The 23,766-nt window shown below is 38.1% G+C and overlaps 1 protein-coding gene across 3 annotated transcripts in view; it reads left to right on the forward strand.

Moving 5' to 3' along the window:
• Positions 1-23,766, forward strand: part of stat6 (signal transducer and activator of transcription 6, interleukin-4 induced) — a 56,306-nt gene that overhangs the window by 28,121 nt on the left and 4,419 nt on the right. For all 3 annotated transcript variants that reach the window (XM_053482189.1, XM_053482187.1, XM_053482188.1), the window contains 14 exons: positions 4,097-4,188; positions 4,330-4,478; positions 7,273-7,407; positions 7,667-7,840; positions 13,764-13,851; positions 13,951-14,073; positions 18,617-18,709; positions 19,085-19,288; positions 20,248-20,342; positions 20,429-20,562; positions 20,749-20,922; positions 21,274-21,334; positions 22,062-22,124; positions 22,389-22,418. In XM_053482189.1, coding sequence (XP_053338164.1) covers positions 4,097-4,188; positions 4,330-4,478; positions 7,273-7,407; positions 7,667-7,840; positions 13,764-13,851; positions 13,951-14,073; positions 18,617-18,709; positions 19,085-19,288; positions 20,248-20,342; positions 20,429-20,562; positions 20,749-20,922; positions 21,274-21,334; positions 22,062-22,124; positions 22,389-22,418 — 1,615 coding nt within the window. The remainder of the gene's footprint in view (positions 1-4,096; positions 4,189-4,329; positions 4,479-7,272; positions 7,408-7,666; positions 7,841-13,763; positions 13,852-13,950; positions 14,074-18,616; positions 18,710-19,084; positions 19,289-20,247; positions 20,343-20,428; positions 20,563-20,748; positions 20,923-21,273; positions 21,335-22,061; positions 22,125-22,388; positions 22,419-23,766) is intronic.

The following is a 23,766-nucleotide window of genomic DNA, read 5'->3' on the forward strand; positions in this document are numbered from 1 at the left end:
AATCGAATTTTCCATAAAAAATAATGAAAACTCAAATTATTTGTTCCACATTCCTAAAAAAAATAATTATTACAAAATATAAAGTAAAAATAAAACAAATTAACCTGCACTTAAAAAATAAAAAAAGTAATATGCACGCAGACGCTGTGTGTGTGTGTGTGTGTGTGTGTGTGTGTGTGTGTAAATCTAAAGTAAGCTCCCCTCTCCCCTTCTTATCTTACACAGTTACCCTTCCTCCAGTCTTTTCACAGACGCGCACACACAACGGAAACACTGTTTTATCGGAAAAAATTAACGAGAAATCTCTTTAATGACACTCGATTGAGCGACACACTAACGGAATCACTGCTGTAAAGTAAAAATAAAACAAATGAACCTGCATTTTACCTTTGAAAAGAATCGCGACAGATTAGTGCTTTTGTGTAGAGAAGAGAGAAGGAGTGTGTGTGTGTGTGTGTGTGTGTGTCTGTTAAGGCAAAAGTAGGAGGGGTCTGTGTGTGTGTGTGTGTGTGTGTGTCACGGTGTCCAATGACACGCGCACACAGACACAAAGAGCAGGCTGAGCCTTGAGCAGAGTAAGAAAATGGATCTTTAACCTCTCTAATGAGACTTGGTTTTTTTTACACGCGCGGGGTGTTCACACACGCATGCAGACACAAAATAAAATATGTTTTACGCACACACATGTGGTCACAATGTTATAGTTAACTGTACACTCGTGCACGGATGTTGATTATACCAGTAAGAGACGCGGACTAAGACCTAGCAGGGTAGATGATTACCCACAATGCCGCAGCGCAAGAAAGAGAAAAACCGTTGGCTCAGCTGTGATCACATGAAACTCAGCGTCAAAACTAGAAGCGCACGCGTGACACATGATACTTGGTACTCGTAAACCAAGACTTGTTTGTTTCCCAAATTGGGATTATTTCAAAAAGATTCCAGGATTTCATTAAGCTATAAATAAGAACGAAGGCGAGTCAAGTTTATTAACGATCAGAGGCAGAGAGATAAATACTGTAGCAGCATCAACCAGAGATATACGCACAGGAGGACTGATAACTTTATCTCAGATATGTGTGTGGGATTGATGGGGCTCGCTGAGGCAACACACAAAGCTATTACTGTGATTTGTTATGTTGTTTTTGGTATGTTACAATAATTAATGTTTTTGCAGACTTGGTCATAAAAAGTAGAATCAAACATTTATGCATGTTCGTTTAGTCGAAGTACTCTTTGGCTTTATAAGTTGCTATGAATGTAAGACTTTTCTGTTTATGCTCAAATAGGATTAAGTGATTTGGTCATCCATTTCTATAAATATTGTTGTTTTCCGACTCAGAGAAGGAACCAGCCATTGCTGTGTCTCCTGAGGAAAGGTACTATTTTTGTGCTTTGGACAAACAAAAATGTTAGCCATTGCACTTTTTTACTGTGAGACTCTGTTAGCGTGCATTGGCTAGGGAGTTGAGGTCAGGGTGACTTTTATTCTCCAGGGCCGCGTTATAATGGTGTTTTAAGTCGGCACCGAAGTCTAGCATGCCAAACTTTTCTAGAGAAATAGGATGTGTTAAGTATGTTATGGACAAATGCGCTTTATCTTGCTTGCACACCTGAAGAACGTTGCTTGCACAGCTGATTTTTTAGTTTGTTCAATATGTCCTGTTTCTCTGGAATCTGCTCGTGTACTGATTCCACTCACCCTCACCTTTTAATGAACACCTGTACACATGTAAACACCTGCATTTATGGAATCAGCCAATCATGTGGGAGCAGCGCCGGGCATAAAATCATGCTAACGAAGGTCTATTAAACATTCACACCGTACATCAGATTGGAGTGGGATGGTGCAAAAAACAAAAGGCATCCAGTGAGTGTTAGTCGCATGGACGGAAAAACCTTGCTGATGAGAAAGTTCAAAGGAGAATATCCGCGCTGTTTTGAGCCCAAGGAAGGCCACGGTAATTGAAATAACCTTTTTTTAAGCAGTTTTTTTGTCCTGAGAAATGCATATGGTTTATTACCTATTACCTGATTGATCATGCAAGTGGCCATTGCATTGAAAATTTTATATTATTTTAAGGTTTTAATCATAGGCACTGTCTTATCACCTTCAGGTTCATGGTTCGATCCCTGCCGCATGTCTCTGTGTGTGAAGTTTGAATGTTTTCCCCGTGCTTGGTGGGTTTCCTCCCACAGTCCAAAAACTTTCAGATTAGGCTAATTGGTGTTCCTAAATTGCCTGTAGTGTGTGATGAATGAGTGTGTGTGTGCAGTACGATGGTTTGATACAGCGTCCAGGGTGTACCCCACCTCATGCCATAAGTCTCCTGGGTTAGACTCCAGGTTGGCCACGACCCTGTATACAGGATAAAGTCGTATAGATTTACATTTACATTTACATTTAGGCATTTGGCAGACGCTCTTATCCAGAGCGACTTACATTTTTATCTCATTACACATCTGAGCAGTTGAGGGTTAAGGGCCTTGCTCAAGGGCCCAACAGTGGCAACTTGGTGGTTGTGGGGTTTGAACCTGGGATCTTCCGAACCGTAGTCCAATGCCTTAACCACTGAGCTACCCCTGACCCTCATATATATAGATGTTGAGTGAGTGAGTTTTAATGTTAAGTGACTATAGCTTTCTAGGAATATTGAATTCCTTGGGAGACCAGTTATTTAGACTAGTTTTAAAATTGTTCATGTAAATAATTTAACAGAACTATTATAAAATGTTAACATGCAGTTGTAAATTTCTAACATGCGTAGTAGCAAATGGAGCGGTATGATGTAATTGATTATGGAATTAAATTTACGTCAAGTTGGTGTGTGAATTGAATCGATGGGTCAGTTTCCGATTCAAAATTGATTTTACACTATTATTTACACTACCGTTCAAAAGTTTTGGGTCACTTTCTAACTCCATGATGGTTCCTTAATTTTTTTTTTTCCTACATTGTAAAGGAATGCTAAAGGCGTCCAAAAGTGCAATAATCTCCTTTAAACAGTTAATGGTGAGATGTTTCTGTTACTTATGCTCTGTAAAGACTTCATAATGCCTCTAATCTGAGGTGCTGTTAATTGGTCATTTTTTAGGCTGATAACTCTAAATGAACTTCTGGTCTGCGGCAGAGGTAGGTTTTGGTCATGAGAGCCAGTTTCATTATGGTGTTTCACGGATTTTGCAAATGCACTTGACAATACTGTTCTTGCAAGAACTATTACAGAAAGGCTGACCTCTGTGTCTTAAAATAACAACTAACTGTTGTTTTAGTTGTTGTTATGTAATTACCTAATTCTATATGTGTTATTTTATATTTTTTTCATTCCCAGTATTTTTTCAGAATGTAGAAAATAAATCACTTAACAAAAACAAAGAAATTTGCAAGTGACCTCAAACTTTTGAACGGTAGTGTAGGTATGCTCACAAATTACAAATGCTGAATTTCTAAAAAATACACCACAGGTTTAGAATAAAACCTAAATTGCAAAAAAATACTTATATAAATTGCAAGAATGTTTAACAAGAATATCTGTTCTTATTTCGATTTCCCCCCCCCAAGAAATACACATTGTTTATTAAATATTATTTAATAATAAGTATCACTTTGTGTAATATAATTTATTATGGAGTTTGTTGGTCAGTGAATTGAATTGATGGGCCAGTTTTCGATTCATAATCGACTCGCACTTATTATTTAGAACAGCTTACAAATGACCATAAACTGATTATACTGTAAACTGTGGCACTCACCCTCACACTGTATCATGGTAAATGAGTTTATATATATATATATAGTACCGTGCAAAAGTCTTGAGCCACTCCTCGTTTCATCATAACATAAACAAAATTTTTAGACTTTTTAGGGTGTATATTTAGGGTGGCTCAAGACTTTTTCACAGTACTGTATTATATGTACAAATCTAATGGCACAATTTTAATTTTCACAATTACGTATGCTGTTCCTGTTTACGTTCCCTCAACCAGTTTGTTGATGTGTGCCTCATTATCCAGATATGTTTTGTGACACTGTAGTTCTTTGTAGTTGATTCGTTTCTCAATCAAAAACTATCATTCTGTCTTCATTTCCCCACAGGCCAGAATGAGATGGAGGTCAAACCAGCAGATCCGGTTGCCAAACAGACTCGCATAACAGAGATGGAGTGGAAATATCGAACCATCATGAAGGTAAATCCTCAACAGCCTTTCACTGAGCGTTTAGCAGATGTGTTCCTTGGAGTGCAGACCTGGCAAATACAAATAGCAGCAGCTTGTTCTTGGGTTATGAAAGAGTGGTTTGTGAGTGTATGTGTTTGTATGTGTACACAGACACGTCTGCAGCTGCTGCAGGAGGCAGTGTGTAATCTGGAGCAGTGCCAAACTCGTCTCATTCACCGGATTAAGTCGTGGCGCTGGGAGCAGCTTCGCTCCACTATTGGTCGTGGTTTTGATGAGAATCTTGTCCCTTTGCAGACATGGTGAGCTTACCAAAAGTTGATCTGCCTCCAGGATGCACCAATATTATAAAGATTGTATAATATCCTTTTAACTGGGCTGTGTGCTCCACCCCCTTTTACACCACAACAGTTTATCTATAATTAAACGTTTTATATAGACAAAAATGAGTTCTTGGACAGTGTCTCAGAGCAAGAAATCAGTGGTTTTTGGTTTCTTCTTTTAAGAGTAATGTACAGTATGAACATTCTCAAAATAGAAAGTCATTCCTATCCACACCAAAATCTAGGAGAGTTCCGGGGGTGTCCTAACTGATTAGGAGTTTTCAGGAAATGCCATTCAGGCAGGGACGTGCATGGAGGAGAGGCATTTTAGGAACATCAAATAACACAGTGTTAATTCATTCCATTTGGACAATAATGGAATACTTTTGGTGACAGATCTTGTGCAATATGCAACTGGTCTGTCTATGACCATTACATCACCCTCATAAACAGTTGCAACTGGATATTACAACCGTCTTTAATTTATTATTTGCACAACTGTCTTTAAGTAATTGTTATTTGCACAAATCGAACATTCAGTATCATACTGTATATTGTGTAAAAGCACCACCATGCCTCCATCAAACTCCCTACATGCACATTACTTCACCACTACCTAGTATAGTACATATGATGCATACAGGGCTACTTGCCCTACTTTACAATCCCTTTATGTACACTACACTGCACATACTCAGGATCCTTCAGCCTTATTTAATCCTATTCAATTACAAGCAAATTTTGTGTAATGACTGTGTGGATTAGTGATCGCAGATTGATGCAGGTTGCAACAGTGATGGTTTGAGTTGAATATCATTAATAATGAACACAACTTTTGCTCTCACGTGATGCGTAGATTCATATATTTCCATACATTTCCATACCACAAAGCATGAAATAACTAAAAAAAAACCTAAATAACAAGCTGCATTCATGCACATTGCTGTTTTGCCTGGACTTGTTGCCGCCATCCATGGCTTGATGAATCACTCCTATGTGAACCAAAAACATTATCACAGAATTAACACTGTGCTTATGGATGCAACAAAAAAAAAAATTTATTCTTTGCTATAGCGAAATTTTGTTCCAGCACTTTATTAAAATTTTTTACACTCCTGGTGAGTACGTACATAAAGCCTTCACTTAACTGGCGCCGATTTCAACATTTGGATTGTTTTACTTTTCAAACCACTAATAACTGTCATAAAAATTGCAACACCTCACCATAGTTTGTAGCTTACTTCGAAGCTCTCAGTGTTGTAAACAGTGGCGTCACGTTTTACTCAGAGCAGTCCTGCTCTTTGCTAAAAGTAAAAGTCGAAAGCTTCATAAAAAAACCAAACTAACTCTCAGCACGATTCCTAGGAATAATTCTAAGATGCTTAGTAAATGCCCCTGAGGACATAAAGCATATGTTTGTGACATCTGGCATTCTGTCTGCGGTTTTAAATGGAAATGTTACAACATAAAAGGACAAAAATCTGGAAGACAGTTAAGTCAGGTTCCCACCGATTTAAAGGAGAAAAGAATTGTCGGTTATCTAGGAAGGAGACAAGGCTAAACCGGATTAAAGACGAGCTCTATTGGTAATCATGAAATACAAATCCGGTACATTTGAAACCATAAATATCCAATATATATATGATGTACTTGTGATATATTTGTTAATTTAGAGTTAATTAAATGCCCAGATTTGGCAGCAATATATTTTTTCTCATTATACTTTAAAGCAGTTGAGGGTTGAGGGCCTTGCTCAAGGGCCCAACAGTTGGCAACTTGGTGGTGGTGGCTTAGTCACTGAGCTACCCCTGTTTCCCTAACCTTGAGCTTCTTACCTTACGGTATTCATTTAGCATTTGATATAAATTTTAACGTCTAGAGAGAGCTGATTGGCCAAGCTCTCTCAGAGGGGAGGGATGAGAGGTACTTTGTGCTCCCGCATTAATCAATCAGGGGCGTCTGTGAGCTCTCGCAAGCGGAAGGAGCGGATAGCGCTGTCCTCCGAGTGTGTTACGCCGCCCACAACAGTGCGTGAGCGAGCAGTTCGAAAAGACGCGGTCGGCTGGCGTCATGTGGTTCGGAGGAAACACTACTACCACTCTTAATGTAGCCTTAATGTGGAGCGCCCTAGTGACGGGGAGAAATTGGACACGACTAAATTAGGGCGAAAATGGGGAAAAAAAATACAAATAATGTGCAGTAATTTACAATTACAGATACAGTATGGTCAAGGTTTACACACATTCTTCATATACATGAATGTAATGGCAAATTTTGGCTTTTAATTATTTATTTGAACTGATATTTTTTGGGGGGAGAATACAACCTGGAACAGCCTGGAGCCTATCTCAGGAAACTTAGAGCACAAGCTGGGATGCAACCCGGACAGGTTGCCGATTCATCGCAGGAGACACACACACACAGCAGGCAGTTTGTGAACGCCAGTTAGCCTAATCTGCATGCCTTTGGACTGTGGGAGAAAACCTGGCTACCTGGAGGAAACCCACCAAGCACTGGGAGAATGTGCAAACTCCATGCACACAGACCCTAAGGCGGGAATTGAAACTGGACCCTAGAGGATTAAGGCGACAGCGCTAAATACTAAGCAACCGTGCTGTCTGACCAGACTGTTTACATACTTTTTCCTGTGTGCATGATCAGTTATAAGCTGTGTGAATCTAAACTGGAACCCAACGTATTAACTAGTAAACACCTTTTTTGCTTCCATTTCATGGTCTTTTATTATAACTTATCACTCTTACTTTTTCTTTAGGTGCGAACAGTTGCTTGGTGTGAACAGCAATTTGAGACAGGAGCTGATGTTGGTCAAAAGGGAGCACGGAAGTGGTGAACACTTTCACAAGTTGGAAGAAAACCTGAATGTCCTTCTGCAGACTCTCATCCAAAGGTCCGTCTACATTCAAGCACATTCCGTTTACTGTTCATTTGCCACTTTGGGCTTGGGTTATTACTCCAACAGGGTCATTTAGATCGATGGCCTAGTGAACCAGAATCAGGATGTATTTATTGATTAAGACATGTCTACTAGATAACACAAATTTAAATGTAATTGTATTTGAGAACATGCTTAAGGCAGAGATTGCTTGGTTTTGATTTATAAAAAATAGTTATGTATCTGTTCCTTATTTGATTTTATGGTTCCTCAGCTCGTTGGTGGTGGAGAAGCAGCCCCCTCAGGTGATCAAGACCCAATCTAAGTTCTCCAGCACTGTGCGCTATCTTCTGGGAGAGAAGGTAGCTCCTGGGAAACCGGTGCTCCTGAAGGCACAAATCATCACTGAGTCACAGGCCAGAAACTTAGGACAAGGGATCATACCAACGTAAGCAAATCCTAACTCTGTACACACTGAATTATACTGATCACAGTTTTAAAATACAACAGTTAACATAATAGGTGGAAGTTCCTTTAATTAAAATAAAGGGGAAGTTTTGCCTTAATGCATAGAAACTTACGGGAAATTCCCTCTCGAAGCACACAATGCTGGATAGAGATTACTGTAGCTAGATAGATATATAGGAACGTACATACATACATACATCCTTACTTACTTCCTTTCTGATCCTGAAGGAAATTTCAAAGCATTGCAAAGCATACAGCAGTAATACAATAAGCCTGTTGTTGTAATTGCACGGTGTAGAGCACACAGCCAGAAACCACACATACTCTAGTACACATGGGAAATGACTAGTGCTTCTACATGACACACCCGTGCTTCTAGGCACAAATATAGAGAACAACATGGATTGTGAGCATTTATAGACACTGATATGTGTGATAAATCTAATCAGTTTCCAAAAGTTACTATTATTTTTTTTTTTTTTTTACAAAATTATGGGAAGAAACCATAACTGGAATGTGGCTTTTTCATCATTTCCACGTTTACAAATGTACTCTGTTGAGTAAAAGCAACTCATATCAGACCAAAGTTTAGGTAGTGTAATATTTAAAAGTAGTTAGTCAATTATTAAAACATGCAAACAGATACAAAGCACTTTTGCAAGAATTCATAATCTGAAAGACAAGACTGTGTGAGTGTGTACATACAATGCGAAAGACGCGTAATACAATCAACGTTCAAGTCAAACCGGGACTTTTAATTGCGCAGAACACAGTTATGAGATTAAACACTCCCTTTATTTCTCTATATAATCCACTGCTACACTAGTGCACTTATCCCAGTGTTTCACTAGTGCTTGGACACCATCAGGGTTGTAAGTGTTCTCATATACCGGGGCCTGCTTCAGGTCAGAAACGCTGGCCTCCCAGGAACTCCTTTAATTACTTACACTTACAAACATGTGGAAATGGCTTGGCGGGAGTTCAGGACTGTACAGGGAATCTGGCAATAACTCCCTGTAATGTGCAAGTGGTGTTTATGAACCTCCACCTCGGCCGGGATTGTCGTTTACGGTCATATGGTCTTCTTTTAAATGTTTTACTGCAGCTAAGAGTCTTATCATCATACTGTTCTTGAAGTCTTCTGTAAATGTTAATTGGTATTACACAATTGTTCACAAGAAATTTCATCACACCTTCCGGGTTTGACTTGAACACTCCTTGTATTAAAAATGATTGAAAAGTGAGACGAAGTAAGACGAAAGGTGGTCGATGTATTACATTTTTGGACCTGCCCAGTTATACAACTATTCAGATACAGTTTAAAAAACGATTATTAGGGACATTAAAGAAACAGACATGCTCTTTGTCTTTGACATATTGTATATTAGAAGCAGTACCGGCTTTCGGTAAGTGTTTATTAAACATAATGTTGGACCTATGCAGTAATGTTATTACTCTAAGGCTTGCAGCTTAGGCATCCGACTCCCAGAGCTGGAAAATGTTGCGATCATTACCTGAAATAATACCAAGTTTGTTGGACTGTGTTCGGTTTCGTCCAGGGTGCTTGTCATTTAGGAAGAGAGACAGATCTGAAAGACAATCTCTTTGTGTTGAAGGAAGAGTAGGGAAGAATAAAAACATGAGGTTATTTAGACAGGGAGAATGTTGAAAATCAGCTGGTGTAAGAATGACATAAGATAATAGTTTCATAAGCGAATATTTTACTGTGAGATTTAATGTGGTAGTGCTCTCGGAGAAGACAGCATTAGGGGGCTTTTATGTTTTTAGGTGGCTGTAAGTGAGTCAGGTAAAAGGCTCTCTGGTGCCAATGGATTGGGGATTAAATCTCCTGGCAGGGTTGGAGAGTTGTGAGACAGATGACAAGAAGACCTGGAGGATGATAAACCACAACGATATTAAAGCTTTATGTTTTGGATTTTTACCCAATTTTTAACCAGTTTGGTCATTTGCTAATTCTCACCTCACAATGGCTTGGAAATGAGTCAAGTGAAACTAGCAAGTGCTCTCATGTGAAACCAGCCAATGTGTGTTTTCCAACACGGCAGCTGAACACTCGTACAGGAAATTGCCATCTTCCCACTTTAATATATACATTATCTAGCAGAAGCCAACAATTTGGCCAGTGTCACTGATTGTAAGGAGAATCTTATTCCACCCCAGACATCCCAGACATGTGGACTCCTGGCCGTCCCTGGCATCCTCCTGGTCCGAAATTCAGTCGAACTTTAATTCGAACTTTGGATCTCCCGATGCTAGGTTAAACGCTTTTCTGTCATGCTACTTGGAAACCCTGATATGAAATTCGATAAGGTTTCCACATTGTAACCATAAATGAAATTCAGTTGAAGAGATTTGAAGCTTACGAAGAGAAGAAACAAGCTATTTCCTGGAAGAGGTGATGAACAGTGAGAGAAAGAGGAAGTTGTAGAGACTTGGGTACAGTATGACGTGTTCTTTGTGTCTATCAGGGAGTGAAATGAGAGATTAGAAATATAGTCCGTGATGAAATCACGAGCGCCACAGCTGCAGATATGGGTGCTCAGGTAAGATGAAACGAGGCAATTGCGTAACCAGGGAGTGATTGCAGTGGAATGAGGAAATGTAGTAAATAAAATCTCTTCATACTCCATAGAATTAAATCAAGAAGCACGATATATCCACTGATTGTTTTGGCCGCTTTCCTGAACAGGAGCAGGTGAAGGAGAATGCCATGGGTACAGTATTATGCCTGTAATGGGAAATGTGGTGGTTCATATTTTATCTTCTAAATCGAGATCTTTTTTATTTGCCTTTTTTCCCCTTTTCAGTACCCCAATGATCCTCCCTTTCCCCAGGCTGGAGGTTTGACAGCATAATTCCGATTGCTCAATCGTGGTTTATCACGCATATCCCCAAGGCAGTTTCACAGTCACTTATACCATTAGGTAGTCACTTTACTAAGACTTTTTGGAAACACCTTCTAATTTAATATTTTATGTTTTATGATGTGTTTTCTACAATCAACATGGCATGGCATTAGGTAATCAAGTAACATTAGACATGAATGTCAGCTGTTTTGGAATAGTTCTTGCAAGAACATTATTATCAAGTGCATTAGCAAACCCCATCAAGCACCATGATGAAACTGGCTCTCATGAAGATCTTTCCAGGAAAGCAAGACCAAAACTTACAGATGAACTTAATAGAAATCAGAAAAGAAAGAAATAAAAATCAGAAAAGACAATGGAATTAGAAGTTGTGTGCAAATCTTATCTAGACCAGTAGTGTAGTTTATGTACCTGCTACTTTAAGCCAGTCAGTTGAAATGTTGAAGCCTTTCAACAAAGAGAGGAAATATTTGTTGATTCCACATAAACTTGGCCATACTTACTGATAAACGGTTGCAAAATGGTTACTACGGATTCAAAATATTCACAAATTCAAAATCACAAATATGTGGAATTTGTTCAAAATAAAAATCTGGCTTAAAAAAAAACTAAACACAATCCGTAAAGTAAAGTGGGAGTTAGAGATGTGAAATGTCTTGTTTATAGTTTGGATCATTTTCTTTTTTTTTTTTTTGTTTGTTTGTTTGTTTGTTTGTTTGTTTGTTTGTTTGTTTTTGCCTCTTTTTAGCATTTGCCATGGGATTTGGTTTTGCGTCCACCTTTTAACCACTATAGTCTGGTTTGGCATTTTTTAATGTCATTCATAAGTGCTTTCCACCTATAAATAAGAAAAATGTACCAACAGTTTTCAGAATTTTTACTTTTCACACAGATACTTACAGTAAAAAACATGCTTTATGTACTAAATGTAATTAAATTTACATTTTATTTATATTTCGCTTTTAAGGTCATTGTTGCAAAGAAGCTTTAAAGAATCAAAAGAAAATTATGGAGATGTGTATGAAATGTAAGAAAATGTGTATGAGGGCCACGCTGGCAAGTAAAAACTCCCTAACATCTTAGAGAACCCATCCTCATTTCGGTGATAACGGATAACAGGAATTGTTTTGCAGTCACACAGTGTTGGGCAGCTGGAAGTTCGATATAACATATGATGTGTTTAAGTTAATATGGGGTCCAGTTCGTTATTGGAGGCTCGGGAAATTCCAGTCATGAACTATTGAGTGAATGCGGTTGCAAGACATTAAAGAACAGCTGTCTGCATCAGCCGAGGCCAGGGTCGTCTTCATGGTAAAGTTTCAGTGTGGTAACATGATGTGTGCACTTAACAGTAACATCTTTTCAGCAGATCCACTCCTACACAAGCGCTTGTTCTAGTACCGTTTCAGTGCCCACTATGAACCCGTATGTTTAAGATCTTAACTGCCGTACCCAAAGAGCTCTACTGTATGCTGCTCCGCTTAAGATGAGCTGAAGATACACTCAGCACATTATATGTGGCAATAGGAAGGTTTGTGTAACCGCCCACAGTACAACTGTCGTAATATCTCATTACGACATCTGATACCACACAGAAGCGGACGAAAACTCTCACCAGCCTGTGAGCACACCCGCGTCGGGGTTTGAACATTTGCATTACTTACTTCCAGTGTATTGGGCTTGACCTTTTTATACCACGTCACTGCAACAAACGGACCTGATCGCAAACGCTGACAAAATGTAAACGGAAACAGGAATGTTGCTTTTGAGGAGATTTTCAAAGCGTGCCAGAAATTCAGCATTGTAACTGGTGTGTCTGTTACTTTACTAGTCTTTAGAAGGTCACCACCTTCTTTCCTGTTGCTGGCCACAAAAGCTGACATCGCTTATAAATTGCTACCGCACGACTCATAGGCGGAAGTGTGCTGCAGTAAATGTTCTCAGATTTGAGAAAAATGCATACAAGTGTAAGAGTTCTGCAACAGATTGTACTGTACATGCAACATCTGTGGAGAGACAGTGACCAGTGCCAGATGTTTAAAGTGACAGATTTTATCCAAAACAGGTAGTTTTGTATATTATTTATGTTCTGTTTAGTTTTAGCTAAGCATTTTCTAAACAGCAAAAAAAGCACAAAATTTATATTTTAAATAGCAATTTTGTTTTATTTGCTAAACTTTGTAAAAAAAAAAAAAAAAGCTGTTTACAAATTTGTAAAAAGTAGCTTCTACATGCTAATAAAGCAGGTAACATTACATAATAAAGCAATTATCAGAAAACTAATGGATGTTGGATGTCCTTGATGTGAAAGGCAAAGCATGCCAGAGTTTTTTTTTTTTTTTTTTTTAAACATGTGCCACCCACTTCTGCACAGTACTGTTGTTAACTGATCCAGTCATTACGTTATGGTTGTCAGAAGATTCTGCTGATGTTCATTTGGCAATGTTTACCCAAAATATTAACATAAAAAGCAGCCAAAAGCCAAAAAAAAAACCTGTTTTGAGTGAGTGGTAAACTGGATGTGATGCATTTGGGATGCCTGTGCAAACACCATATTACAGTAAAGTAATTTGGAAGCTAAGACCTCACAGAGAGGTGCCATAACAATACTAAGAGATGTAAAAATGGACGTTAAGCTCTTAAACTTTTAAAAACAAAAATGTCCCAATGGTGAACATCATCGCAACCTTAATACAACTGTATTCTATAGTTGTATGTACTTAACGTTTTCTTAACGTAAAATGATGCCACATTTCATTCCAGCAGAACAATTTACACAAAATCACCAGGAAAACATTGTTCTTTTGTCTGTCTTTTGATACAGAGTGTTTTTGCATTTGTGTATTTTCTATTGCTCTTTGATACCTAGGGTTTTTTGCATATTTTTGGGTAATAAATTGCAGCAGTGTGTTACAGCGGTAGAATTTGTTGTATAAACAAAGTATAGATTTTCTGTTTCACTGGGATTATTAGGAGCTAATTTTCTCTCTCATTGTTTTTTTTTTCCTGTTTAAGTGAAAATGTAGGAGACCTGATTAATAGCACCGCCATCTTAGAACACAATACAACCAGCAAGAGCACATGTGCGACTTTCAGGAATATGGTTGGTACAACATGAGCTTCTTTCTAAACATATTATTATTGTGGAAGTAGCACTTCATTGCTCAGAGTTTTGGTGGTAATTTTTGTAACTTTTTTACAGTCCATCAGGAAGATCAAGCGTGCCGACAGGAAGGGCTCTGAGTCAGTAACGGAGGAGAAGTTTGCTTTGCTTTTCACTACAGAGATAACCATCACAGGCTGTGACAGCCCGTACAGTATCCAGGTACCTTTTTTACTGTGTGTGTTTTTTTTCTTCTTTGCTTTGCTTTTTCAGTTACTCAGACTGCGCCATATGCATTACTTTGTAATGGTTTTCACAGTAATGCTCATTCAGAGAATGTCCTGTCATAACCAAAACAGCGAGTGTTTACGCACTAAATAATTCTAAAAAAATAAATAAAAAAGACATATTTTGGCATTACTTTAATCAACATGTGTATAAACACAGCCTGCTGTGTGGTAGTGTTTAGTGAAGTTTAGTGACTTCAGATCCCAAAATCTGTCCCGCAGTATCAAAAGAAAAATAAAGTTAATGTATTATGAATACTAGAGAGTATATGTATGTTCATAAATATTAAGACAGTGACATAGTGAATTTCTAATTACGTAAACAATCTAATTATGTTAAAGGATAGATTTCTTATACATATACACTGCCTAAAACAAAGTGGCACACTACAAGTTTTAATTAAAATCACATTTATCTTTGATTATAGCACCCAATGTGTTGACCAGTTCATGTGTGAAAATGATCGTGTTCTCTTGTTCTCCCCTCCATGCTCTTTCACAATTGATGTGTCAGGAAGACTTTATCTGGGAAGAAAAACTCCTTAGATGTGATAACCTGGTCATTCATTTTATTGCCACATAACGTAGCTGAGTCTAGACCTGACCACTTGAAGCAACCACAGATCATAACACTGCCTCCTGGAATAGGGTCAATCTGAACTCATCAGACGACATAACCTTTTTTCCATCGCTCTAAAGTGCAAATATCATGCTCTCTTGCAAATTCAAGTCTTTTTTCTGATTAGTCTCACTAACAAGTGGTTTTCTTATGTGGGTACTGTATATATATACCTTGTGTGGGTATAGAATTGCTTTTACTTTCACCATGAAACATAGCTGTGGTTTTACTGTTGATTTTTTACCATGCAACTTCACCAATTGATCTCCATTCATGTTTCTGACCAAAACGTTAACAGTTTAGCCCTTATGGTTTAATAATGTGTAGCAGGATCCTTGCCCTACATTCCAGTACATTTAAACCTCCTTATTTGTTTTCTTTGCTTAATGCAGGCCAGTAATTTGACCCTTCTGAAATGGTGATTTTTTTTTGGCCAGCCGTGTATTAGAATCATTACGAGGGCTGCGTGATTTAAAAAAAAAAAAAGATCTCAGGGAAGTGCTTAGTCATCAATGCTATGTCAAACAGGACATACCTGAGGCATTACACTATTAAACAAGTTGTGCACTTGGGCTGCTCCTTCTAGAACACCACAAAAAATGAACACTGTTTCTTTGTCATGAGTGTAATTAAAGGATGACAGAGTCCTCAAATTACACATGAGCAGGATGACTAGTTTATGTAATAATAATTTTTCCTTTTTATACTGTGATAAATTTACACGCGTTCATGATATCTTCATAAGATAAATAATGTTGATAGTATACAACCTGATAGAACCTATTCACACTAGCATAAGGATGTGTTTTTCACTCCTGAAAGTCAATCTGGATAAGGGCATCGGCCGTAATGCTGACATTGTGCACATACTGGAGGCAGGGCTTGAGCTGATGACAGATTGTCACTCTGGTAATGAAGTTACCGTCAATAGTTGTTTCTCGTCAACAATTTAGTCGCGAACCTGAAGAACTGGTAATACCTGAGAACACCACATACTACTCAGTGCCACCTGTAGGAATGTTAAGCAAAGTAGTTTTGGCAATTAAAACTTGACCAGGCAGGTCCGGAAAGAATTGGATATAGTTCTAGTTCTACTAATTGTGTTTTTAACTTTGTGGCAAATATGGGTGTGAAAGGCAGGTCTAGTCATCACAATGATGTATATGGTCAGCCATTTTAAGGGACCAAAAGTAATTGAACAGTTGATTGCTCAGTCTTTGGTATTTCCTCATTACTCATTAGCAGGTTGAGCTTTTACTGTTTGCTTTATGTATAGCATTTGTACAAGAACAATCCGAGAACAGCTGTGTTTGTGAGAAAAGCCAGTCATCATTAGGCTGAACAAACCCGTCAGATGGAGCCACTTTAGACATTAGGCCTGACTAAAAGAAAACATTCATAAAAAGAATGCCCCCGAAGCTATGCAACACCAAACAGCCCAGAAAACCATGGAGGACCACTGTGGTACTGTATCTGACATAACAGTTCGTACCTTGGTGAGGAAATACTCTCACAACAGCTTGCCCTATCACAAACACTTGTCTTAAAAACTACCTGGATAGCGCTTCACAGTGCAGATTTTTAGTGACCTAAAGCAACATAAACATAAAAGATGAGAATGCATTTTACTTCCTGAAGGCACAACCACAAGAACAAGCAGGATCTGAAGACAACTGCACCGGCATCTGTTGATGTCATTTACTGTAAACAATTATCAGCCAAGGATCTGTATTTTCATTTCAGATTTTTAGTTTGTCCCATATTTGTATGTGCATACCCTCAAATTGACAGTGAAGGTATTTGTACTTTGAACTCGTGCACGTTTATTTAATTTTAGCTCTCGATAAACAGGTAGTTTATTGTCTTCTTTGTCTTTCGGCTAATAAACAGGTGGTTTATTGTGACAGACTAAAATAACCAAAAATTTGGCGTTCGACTTTTGAGTTTTGCATATTTGCATGCTGAAATAAAAAAGGCTTAGAGGTTTAGTGCTTAAAATTGCCACCTCACATCTCCAGGGTTGGGTGTTTAAATTTCACCTCGGGTCTGTTTGCGTGGATTTTGCATGTTCTTCATGTGCTTGGTTTTCTCCCACAGTCCACAAACATACTCATGTAGGCTAAAAGACTTTTCGAATATAGATCCTTTAGTCACGTAAACCACTGCTCCTGATGGCAAACAAGTGCCAAATTGGCTGCACGCAGTCAAAAATTATAATAATTGATTATTTGCCAAATTCACATCTTTGGAGGGCACATCTACTTTATAAAAGTTCACGTTATTAGTTATATGTTGGAATTATCTTCTATTGGCATATCAGACACCTTAGTGGTGTCAATGCAAGAGTAGGCGAACCTACCGAGATATAATGCTGATCTCACATCTTTATACGAAACAGTGACATTCAAACATATGTCCAATCATAATACGGGCTAATAATTAAACTTTTTTATTAACTGACAAACATTGCTTAAATTGCTCATAAAAATGTTGGTATAGAAACTCCTCCTCTATACGAAGGGACGTAGTAGCAATGCATTTGCAACATCATTGAACCCAACTCTCAAATCCTCTTAGAAATTTACTTAGTCGTGGTTGATGGTCTTCCATTATGCGGTTTGTCTTCAGTGCTGGTTTCCCCTTCGTCACTTTGGATCGATCACATTTTGTAGCACAGTGGGAGACCTCTTCTCCACGTCTGTGAGCTGTCCTCCACCTTGTAGCTCCTGTACTGCACACTTTGCTGTCACTTTCCCCCACTGATTCACTGTGATGTGTTTGGACAATTTCATAACCTTGTTCGTCTTTTTTCTTCAGTATTTTTCCTCCGTCTTCTTACTTCAATATTTTTTTTTTACCTTGGTCTGTTCCTGTTTGAGCTCTGCGGTTTCTCGTTCTGGTGCAGCTTTACAGGGTCAAGACCAGGGTTGTTCCTACAGTAACACTGACACCTGCAGTGGCCTCGGCTTTAACGCTAACAAAGTCTTCGAAGTTGTGATGCTGTTCACACTTCTGCAACATCTGTGTCTGCACGATTATTAGCGTTAGGGTTGGTCAAAGTGATAGAATAAGTGTTAGCGTTGCTCACATGTTTAATATCACAACTCTTGCTGCATGCCAAGACAGCGGGAAAAGATATACGAGGACTCCTTTTATGCTTTTTCTAAATTGTTCATGATTTAGAGTCAAAACTAGGGCATGTAATAGCCTGTTGATTTGAGCCTGTTGAATTTGGTCTTAACCCAAACTTTAAACTTAATGAGCTGTAACGGTCCTGAAGCATATCGGATCAGTAGTTAATTTAAGCATATCAAAATATTACTTGTTTAACTTATTTGTTTTGTTTACTTTTGTTAATTAATTTTTTTTTATGGATGGGGATTGGGGCACTGATTAGCCCTAAAATTAAAACCACCACCAGGTGAACTGAGCAACATTGATCAGTGAATTATACACTGGGCGCCCAGGGCTCACCCATGCCTGTGGGACCAATTGCCAGCCCATCTTGTCTGATAACACAAATCACTAAGAAAAGTTAACGATTGCCATAATAGAAAGGCACCAGACACACTGCATGTGTTTCCTTTTATGGGTTTAACTTCCCTAATCATATAGTAATCAACCGTCTGGCTTGGCTGTCGGCTGTCACTTATCTTGAATATGTGGAATTGTTTACTTGACCATGACATGTTTTGTTTTATTTTGTTTGCAGCATTAATTCAGTGTCAATGCCTATTATGCACATTGAACATAAATCCCCCCCCTCCCCCCCAAAAAAAAAATTTAAAAAGCATTTTCTAAAACTACAGTATATCCTGTACTGTTGTTGTTTGACTGTTTTTTCTTTTTCCCCTTGTAGGTGATCTCACTTCCTGTTGTCGTCATCGTACATGGTAGTCAAGAGAACAATGCTATGGCCACCGTCATTTGGGATTGTGCATTCTCTGAACCTGTAAGTTGCACCGACTAGGTTTCCTGTGATATAATTAAGGAATAAATCACAGCGTTGCATGCTGTGAGTGGAAAATAATTGGTTACTCTTAACACCCCAAAGTTTTCCCATAGCAGCATATCATATTAAGTCTTTAAATCAATCAATTATGCAGCAATTTGACAATGCTAACTCTCTTTATTTGGTAAAAAAATTAAAATTTATGATTTGTATCCAACAATAACATATTACAAGTGCATTAATATAAACTGGTTAGTAGAGTTCCGTTGTTGAGATGTTATGTAAGTAAATCAACTTTTAATTTATGATTTAGACTCAAGAATTGTGGTGCCAGATTTGTGATTAGATTGTGTTTTGGTGCCGTCCTGTCAACAGAACAGAATCCCGTTCGTGGTGCCCGATCGAGTCCCCTGGAGTCAGATGTCAGAGGCTCTGAGCTGTAAGTTCATGTCCGAGGTGCAGACCACACTATCATTAGACAGAAGCAACTTACACTGCCTCGCTCAGAAGATCTTTGACAAGCCAGATGTTTCAGAGGATTTCAGTAACACACCGGTATCCTGGGCTCAGTTTAACAAGGTATTATTTCTACTATTAATAAAGTCACAGTGCACATTTACATGTCTTTTTTTATTTATTTCATCTGTCATTAAATAGTAATACAGTATTTACTCGGTTGATTCATATTTTCCATATTCCATGATGCTTTTTGGGTCTAATGGCATCTACGGTACTGTGCACAAATCCCATTTCTTTATATTAAATTAAATTATGTAGATTTTTTTTAAATTACTGCAAGAACCTGCAACTTGCCTAAAGATTTCAGTTTAAAAATTGGTCATTTATGTAACAAGCTAATTCCCCCTCTTATTTGTTCCAATCTCTCAACTCTCCTATGACATTATCTGCACCTGTTTTTCACTGGCTCATGCTTTCGATATTTTTATGCTTAAATGATTAATTGGCCGCTGTGTGGCCTGACAAACATAAAAAAATTCTCCGGTCTGGATTGAAAATGATAGTCTCCAGGAAGCCTGGAGAACTATTGTGCAAGACTACGTTAAAAATACAAGAAAAGTCTGGCTCACAAAATAAACAAAATAAAAAGAAATGACAGGGGGGGGTTAAAATTTTCGCACATTTCTGTATTTAATTCAAATCATAACGCACATCGACCTACTGCTGTTTTCACTTTATTTTAAACTCGAGAGATTTTTCTTCATAAGTACATATTCTTATTCTCACCTGAACCTAATTATATTATTTTTTGGGATGCATGCACAAATTTTGACTAAAGTGCTGTAGATAATGATGGTCTAATAAAGATCAGTGGAAATAAAGGCTTGTCTTCCAAAAACATTTGATTGTTTTCGTTCTCAAACTTGACTGTTATTTTGGACTCTGTCTCGACTTGGCCTCGATCCCTGTACTGTCGATTTTCCTTTTTACTCAATCTCAAGTAATCCTTGTCTTGATCAGTGTTTGTGCACACACACTTTATGAGATCATATGAAGATTCAATATTATTCTTGATACAGGAAGTTCTACCTGGACGAAACTTCACCTTCTGGCAATGGTTCGAGGGAGTGATCGATCTGACCAAGAAATGTCTAAAGGCCTACTGGAGTGACGGGTATGGGAATCCTCCATGTCGTCAGATTAAAGGGTAAACCTAAAATCAACATTCTTTACATTACACTTTGCTGTTGTTTATCGCAGACTCATCCTTGGGTTTATTGGGAAGCAGCATCTTCACATAATTCTGCAGAACCAACCCAGCGGCACGTTTCTGCTGCGCTTTAGTGATTCTGAAATCGGGGGCATCACCATCGCTTACGTCGGCCTCAGTGAGAGTACGTATGCTGAAAAAGACACATTCGTATTTGCTTGCATAAAAGTCTGATTTGTCTCACTTTTCTTTTTCATGGGCTTTATTTTATCACCATTAGGCTTAGATATTGATGTGTAAATTTATGTTGTCATCTCTAACTTTCTTTCTGTCACACAAAAACACACACACAATCTCTGTGTATATCTAGCTGGAGGCAGAAAAATCCAAAACATCCAACCATTCACCAAAAAAGACTTGGACTCTGTCGGCCTTGGCGATCGAATTCGGGACATCAACCTGATTACACAAGTGTATGCGCGTGCATCGGGGCGACATGGATGTCTAATGACAAAAAATGAAGCATTTAAGAAATACTATACAGGCAAGTATGCATGGCACAACATGACCGCCATCACTTCTTCATGTTAGAGATTGTCATGTGATTACATTGACACAAATAAATTGAGACAAATAGACAAAAGAAAGTGTATCAAAGTGGAAGCAAAAAGAGACGCACCCAATAAAGGTGAACTGCCGATGACACCCAGCATGAGAGAACTAACTAAACCTCTGTCGATGTATTTCACTGGAAACATTTCTAACCTTAAAACCAAAAGTACAGTACATGATTACATCAGGGTTGTTCCATTCCAAGATTTCCATATCACGTTGCACCATCGTACATTCACAACCATGCTGTAAGGTAAACAATGCTCTTTTTTTCCTTCCACAGTTCCGCCTGCACCACACCCGGATGGATACCTGCCGTTCAAGCTCACCACTGTGGTGGATCAGTAAGTATTTCAACATAAATAGTGTCTTTATTAAGAAGAAAACCAGCTACTATAAAACAGTCAAGTTTAAATTATTGACTTCTTGATTCTTCGGGTGAATGGCAAAATGTTTGGCTAAAATGATGACACAATGTTTACATTTTACCTGACACACTTGAAGACACTAGACGTATTGTTCGTGTGGGAATAAAAAAAAAAATTTTTTTGGTTGGTTGTTCTTGTATTTTCTCTCCAATTTGGTCACCATACTAAAAAAAACTTTTGATATTGATGATTAGTGTATTGTGATAGCAGGAGATTATATAAAGAATGAATCATACCTGTGTCATACCTGTGTTTTGTTATTCTGCACTATGAAAAGTCCCGGTTTGACTTGAAGTAATTTTAAAAAAATTTATATATGATGCCAAGAAAACTGTGTAGAATCTCTTCATGATAAATATTTCCATAATATATGACCTTATTAATCATTTTTTTTGTTCATCTTAATGAAGATCGTTAATAATCATAGACTTTATATAGTAAAAGATGGCAGATAAATTCCCAGTTCCTCCAGTAATTCATTACATTACATGTACAGTAAGACTAAAGCTAAAATGTTTCAAAACATTCTCGAATTAATTGAAGGGTTAATTTGATTTAAAACCAGGCAGGGAATTGGTAGATGTTACTGTACGTTGGTGGGTTTATCATATATATGCTGGACTTATGTGTGTTTCATATCTAGGGAGCACGAACCCCCCATCATGCCACCTCCGGAGTCAACAATGCAGGATCCCATCTGCAACATGTAAATATTTGAACACACACATTTGCACACACACACACACTTTTGCTCACACACTCTGGCCTGGTGAATGTAAGTGTAGCTCCAGTTAGTTTGACAGTGTTTAAACACGAACTACGTCTTACTCACACTGCTATGCATGCATTAGTCACCGAGACTGTCAGTGGCAGATTTTCTTGTTTATTAAGAGAGTCCTCTTTAGCATAAATATTATGACATTTTTATCTTTTTGGAGGTCATGGTTTAATCATTATTTCTATTTTTTAGGCCCCAGAATCCAATGTTTAATTTACCAACGTAAGTATAACTGTTCATAAAGTACTTCTGTTACACCTAGAAAATAGTCATATAAAGCAGTGCCGCTTGGTATTTTAAAGAAACATGATGGAATATGTTACATAGCATGAGCTCATAATCATCCATATCATATACAGTGATATTTAAAGCATATACTGTAGTATTAATTCTACAGTTTTAGTAACCTGTTATTAGAGTCATGGAAAATGACTTGTTAAGATTTTTTTCTTTTTACTTCATTCACTTTAGATACACTGCCTGGCCAAAAAAATAAGGTTGACCACTCTTAAGATTATGTTCAACATTTTTTGTTTTTTAATTGTGGTGTGCAAATATGGTGGCCTTTTCATGGCACTCCAATTTCCAGGAACATGCCCGTGCCATCAGGAAAGACGAAATTCCATAGATGTGATAACCTGGAGGCGGCATGGTGGTGTAGCGTGGTTAGCACTGTCGCCTTGCACCTCCAGGGTCCGGGTTCGATTTCCGTATCTGTGTCCATGGAGTTTACACATTCTCCCCGTGCTTGGTGGGTTCCCTTCGGGTACTCCGGTTTCCTTTGAACCACAGTTTAAAAAGATGCAGGTTAGCCTAATTGGCGTTCACAGATTGCCTGTAGTGTGTGAATGAGTGTGTGGCGATGGATTGGCACCCTGTACCTCACCTAGTGCCGTAAGTCTCCTGGGATAGGCTCCAGGCTTGCTGCGTCTAGACCTGACCAATCGAAACTACACCAGGTCATAACACTGCGTCCAGAGGCTTGTACAGTGCACAGTACTTTCATGTGCTTCCCTTCTTTCCAGTCTCTCAGGAATAGAGACAATGTGGACTCATCAACTCACATGAAATTTTTAAGTCCAATCTTTATGATCCATAAAGAAATGACCATTGTTAAAAGCGCTATATAAAAAAATAAATTGAATTGATCCATAGGAAATTTCGGATTATTCTCATCAACAGATAGTTTTCTAATGGACACACAGCTATTTGGTCCCAAACTCATCTGTGAATTCCGGTGTATGGAAATGCTTTTCATTTCGTTGATTACACATTTCATTGATTGTGATTTCTACTTGTGATTTTTCTGATGCAGCTTCACCAAGCGTTTAAGTGATCTCGGATTACGTCATTCTTGATTTTTTTTTTGTTGTTGACAATTTAGCACCATCCTTTAACAATGCGTTGGACGTTTTCACACCAAAAACGTCAAAAATCCAGTAATTTAAAATTTTTTTGCTTGATGCTGCTCAACAATTCAGCCCGTCTAAAACAGAGAAAAAAATTTGGCCATACAGTGATATTTAAAGCGTATAATATTATCAGCACAGCAAAATATTGTGTTGACTCA

The sequence above is a fragment of the Clarias gariepinus genome, chromosome 22, assembly GCF_024256425.1.
Source record: "Clarias gariepinus isolate MV-2021 ecotype Netherlands chromosome 22, CGAR_prim_01v2, whole genome shotgun sequence".
In the NCBI taxonomy this organism is placed as follows: Eukaryota; Metazoa; Chordata; class Actinopteri; order Siluriformes; family Clariidae; genus Clarias; species Clarias gariepinus.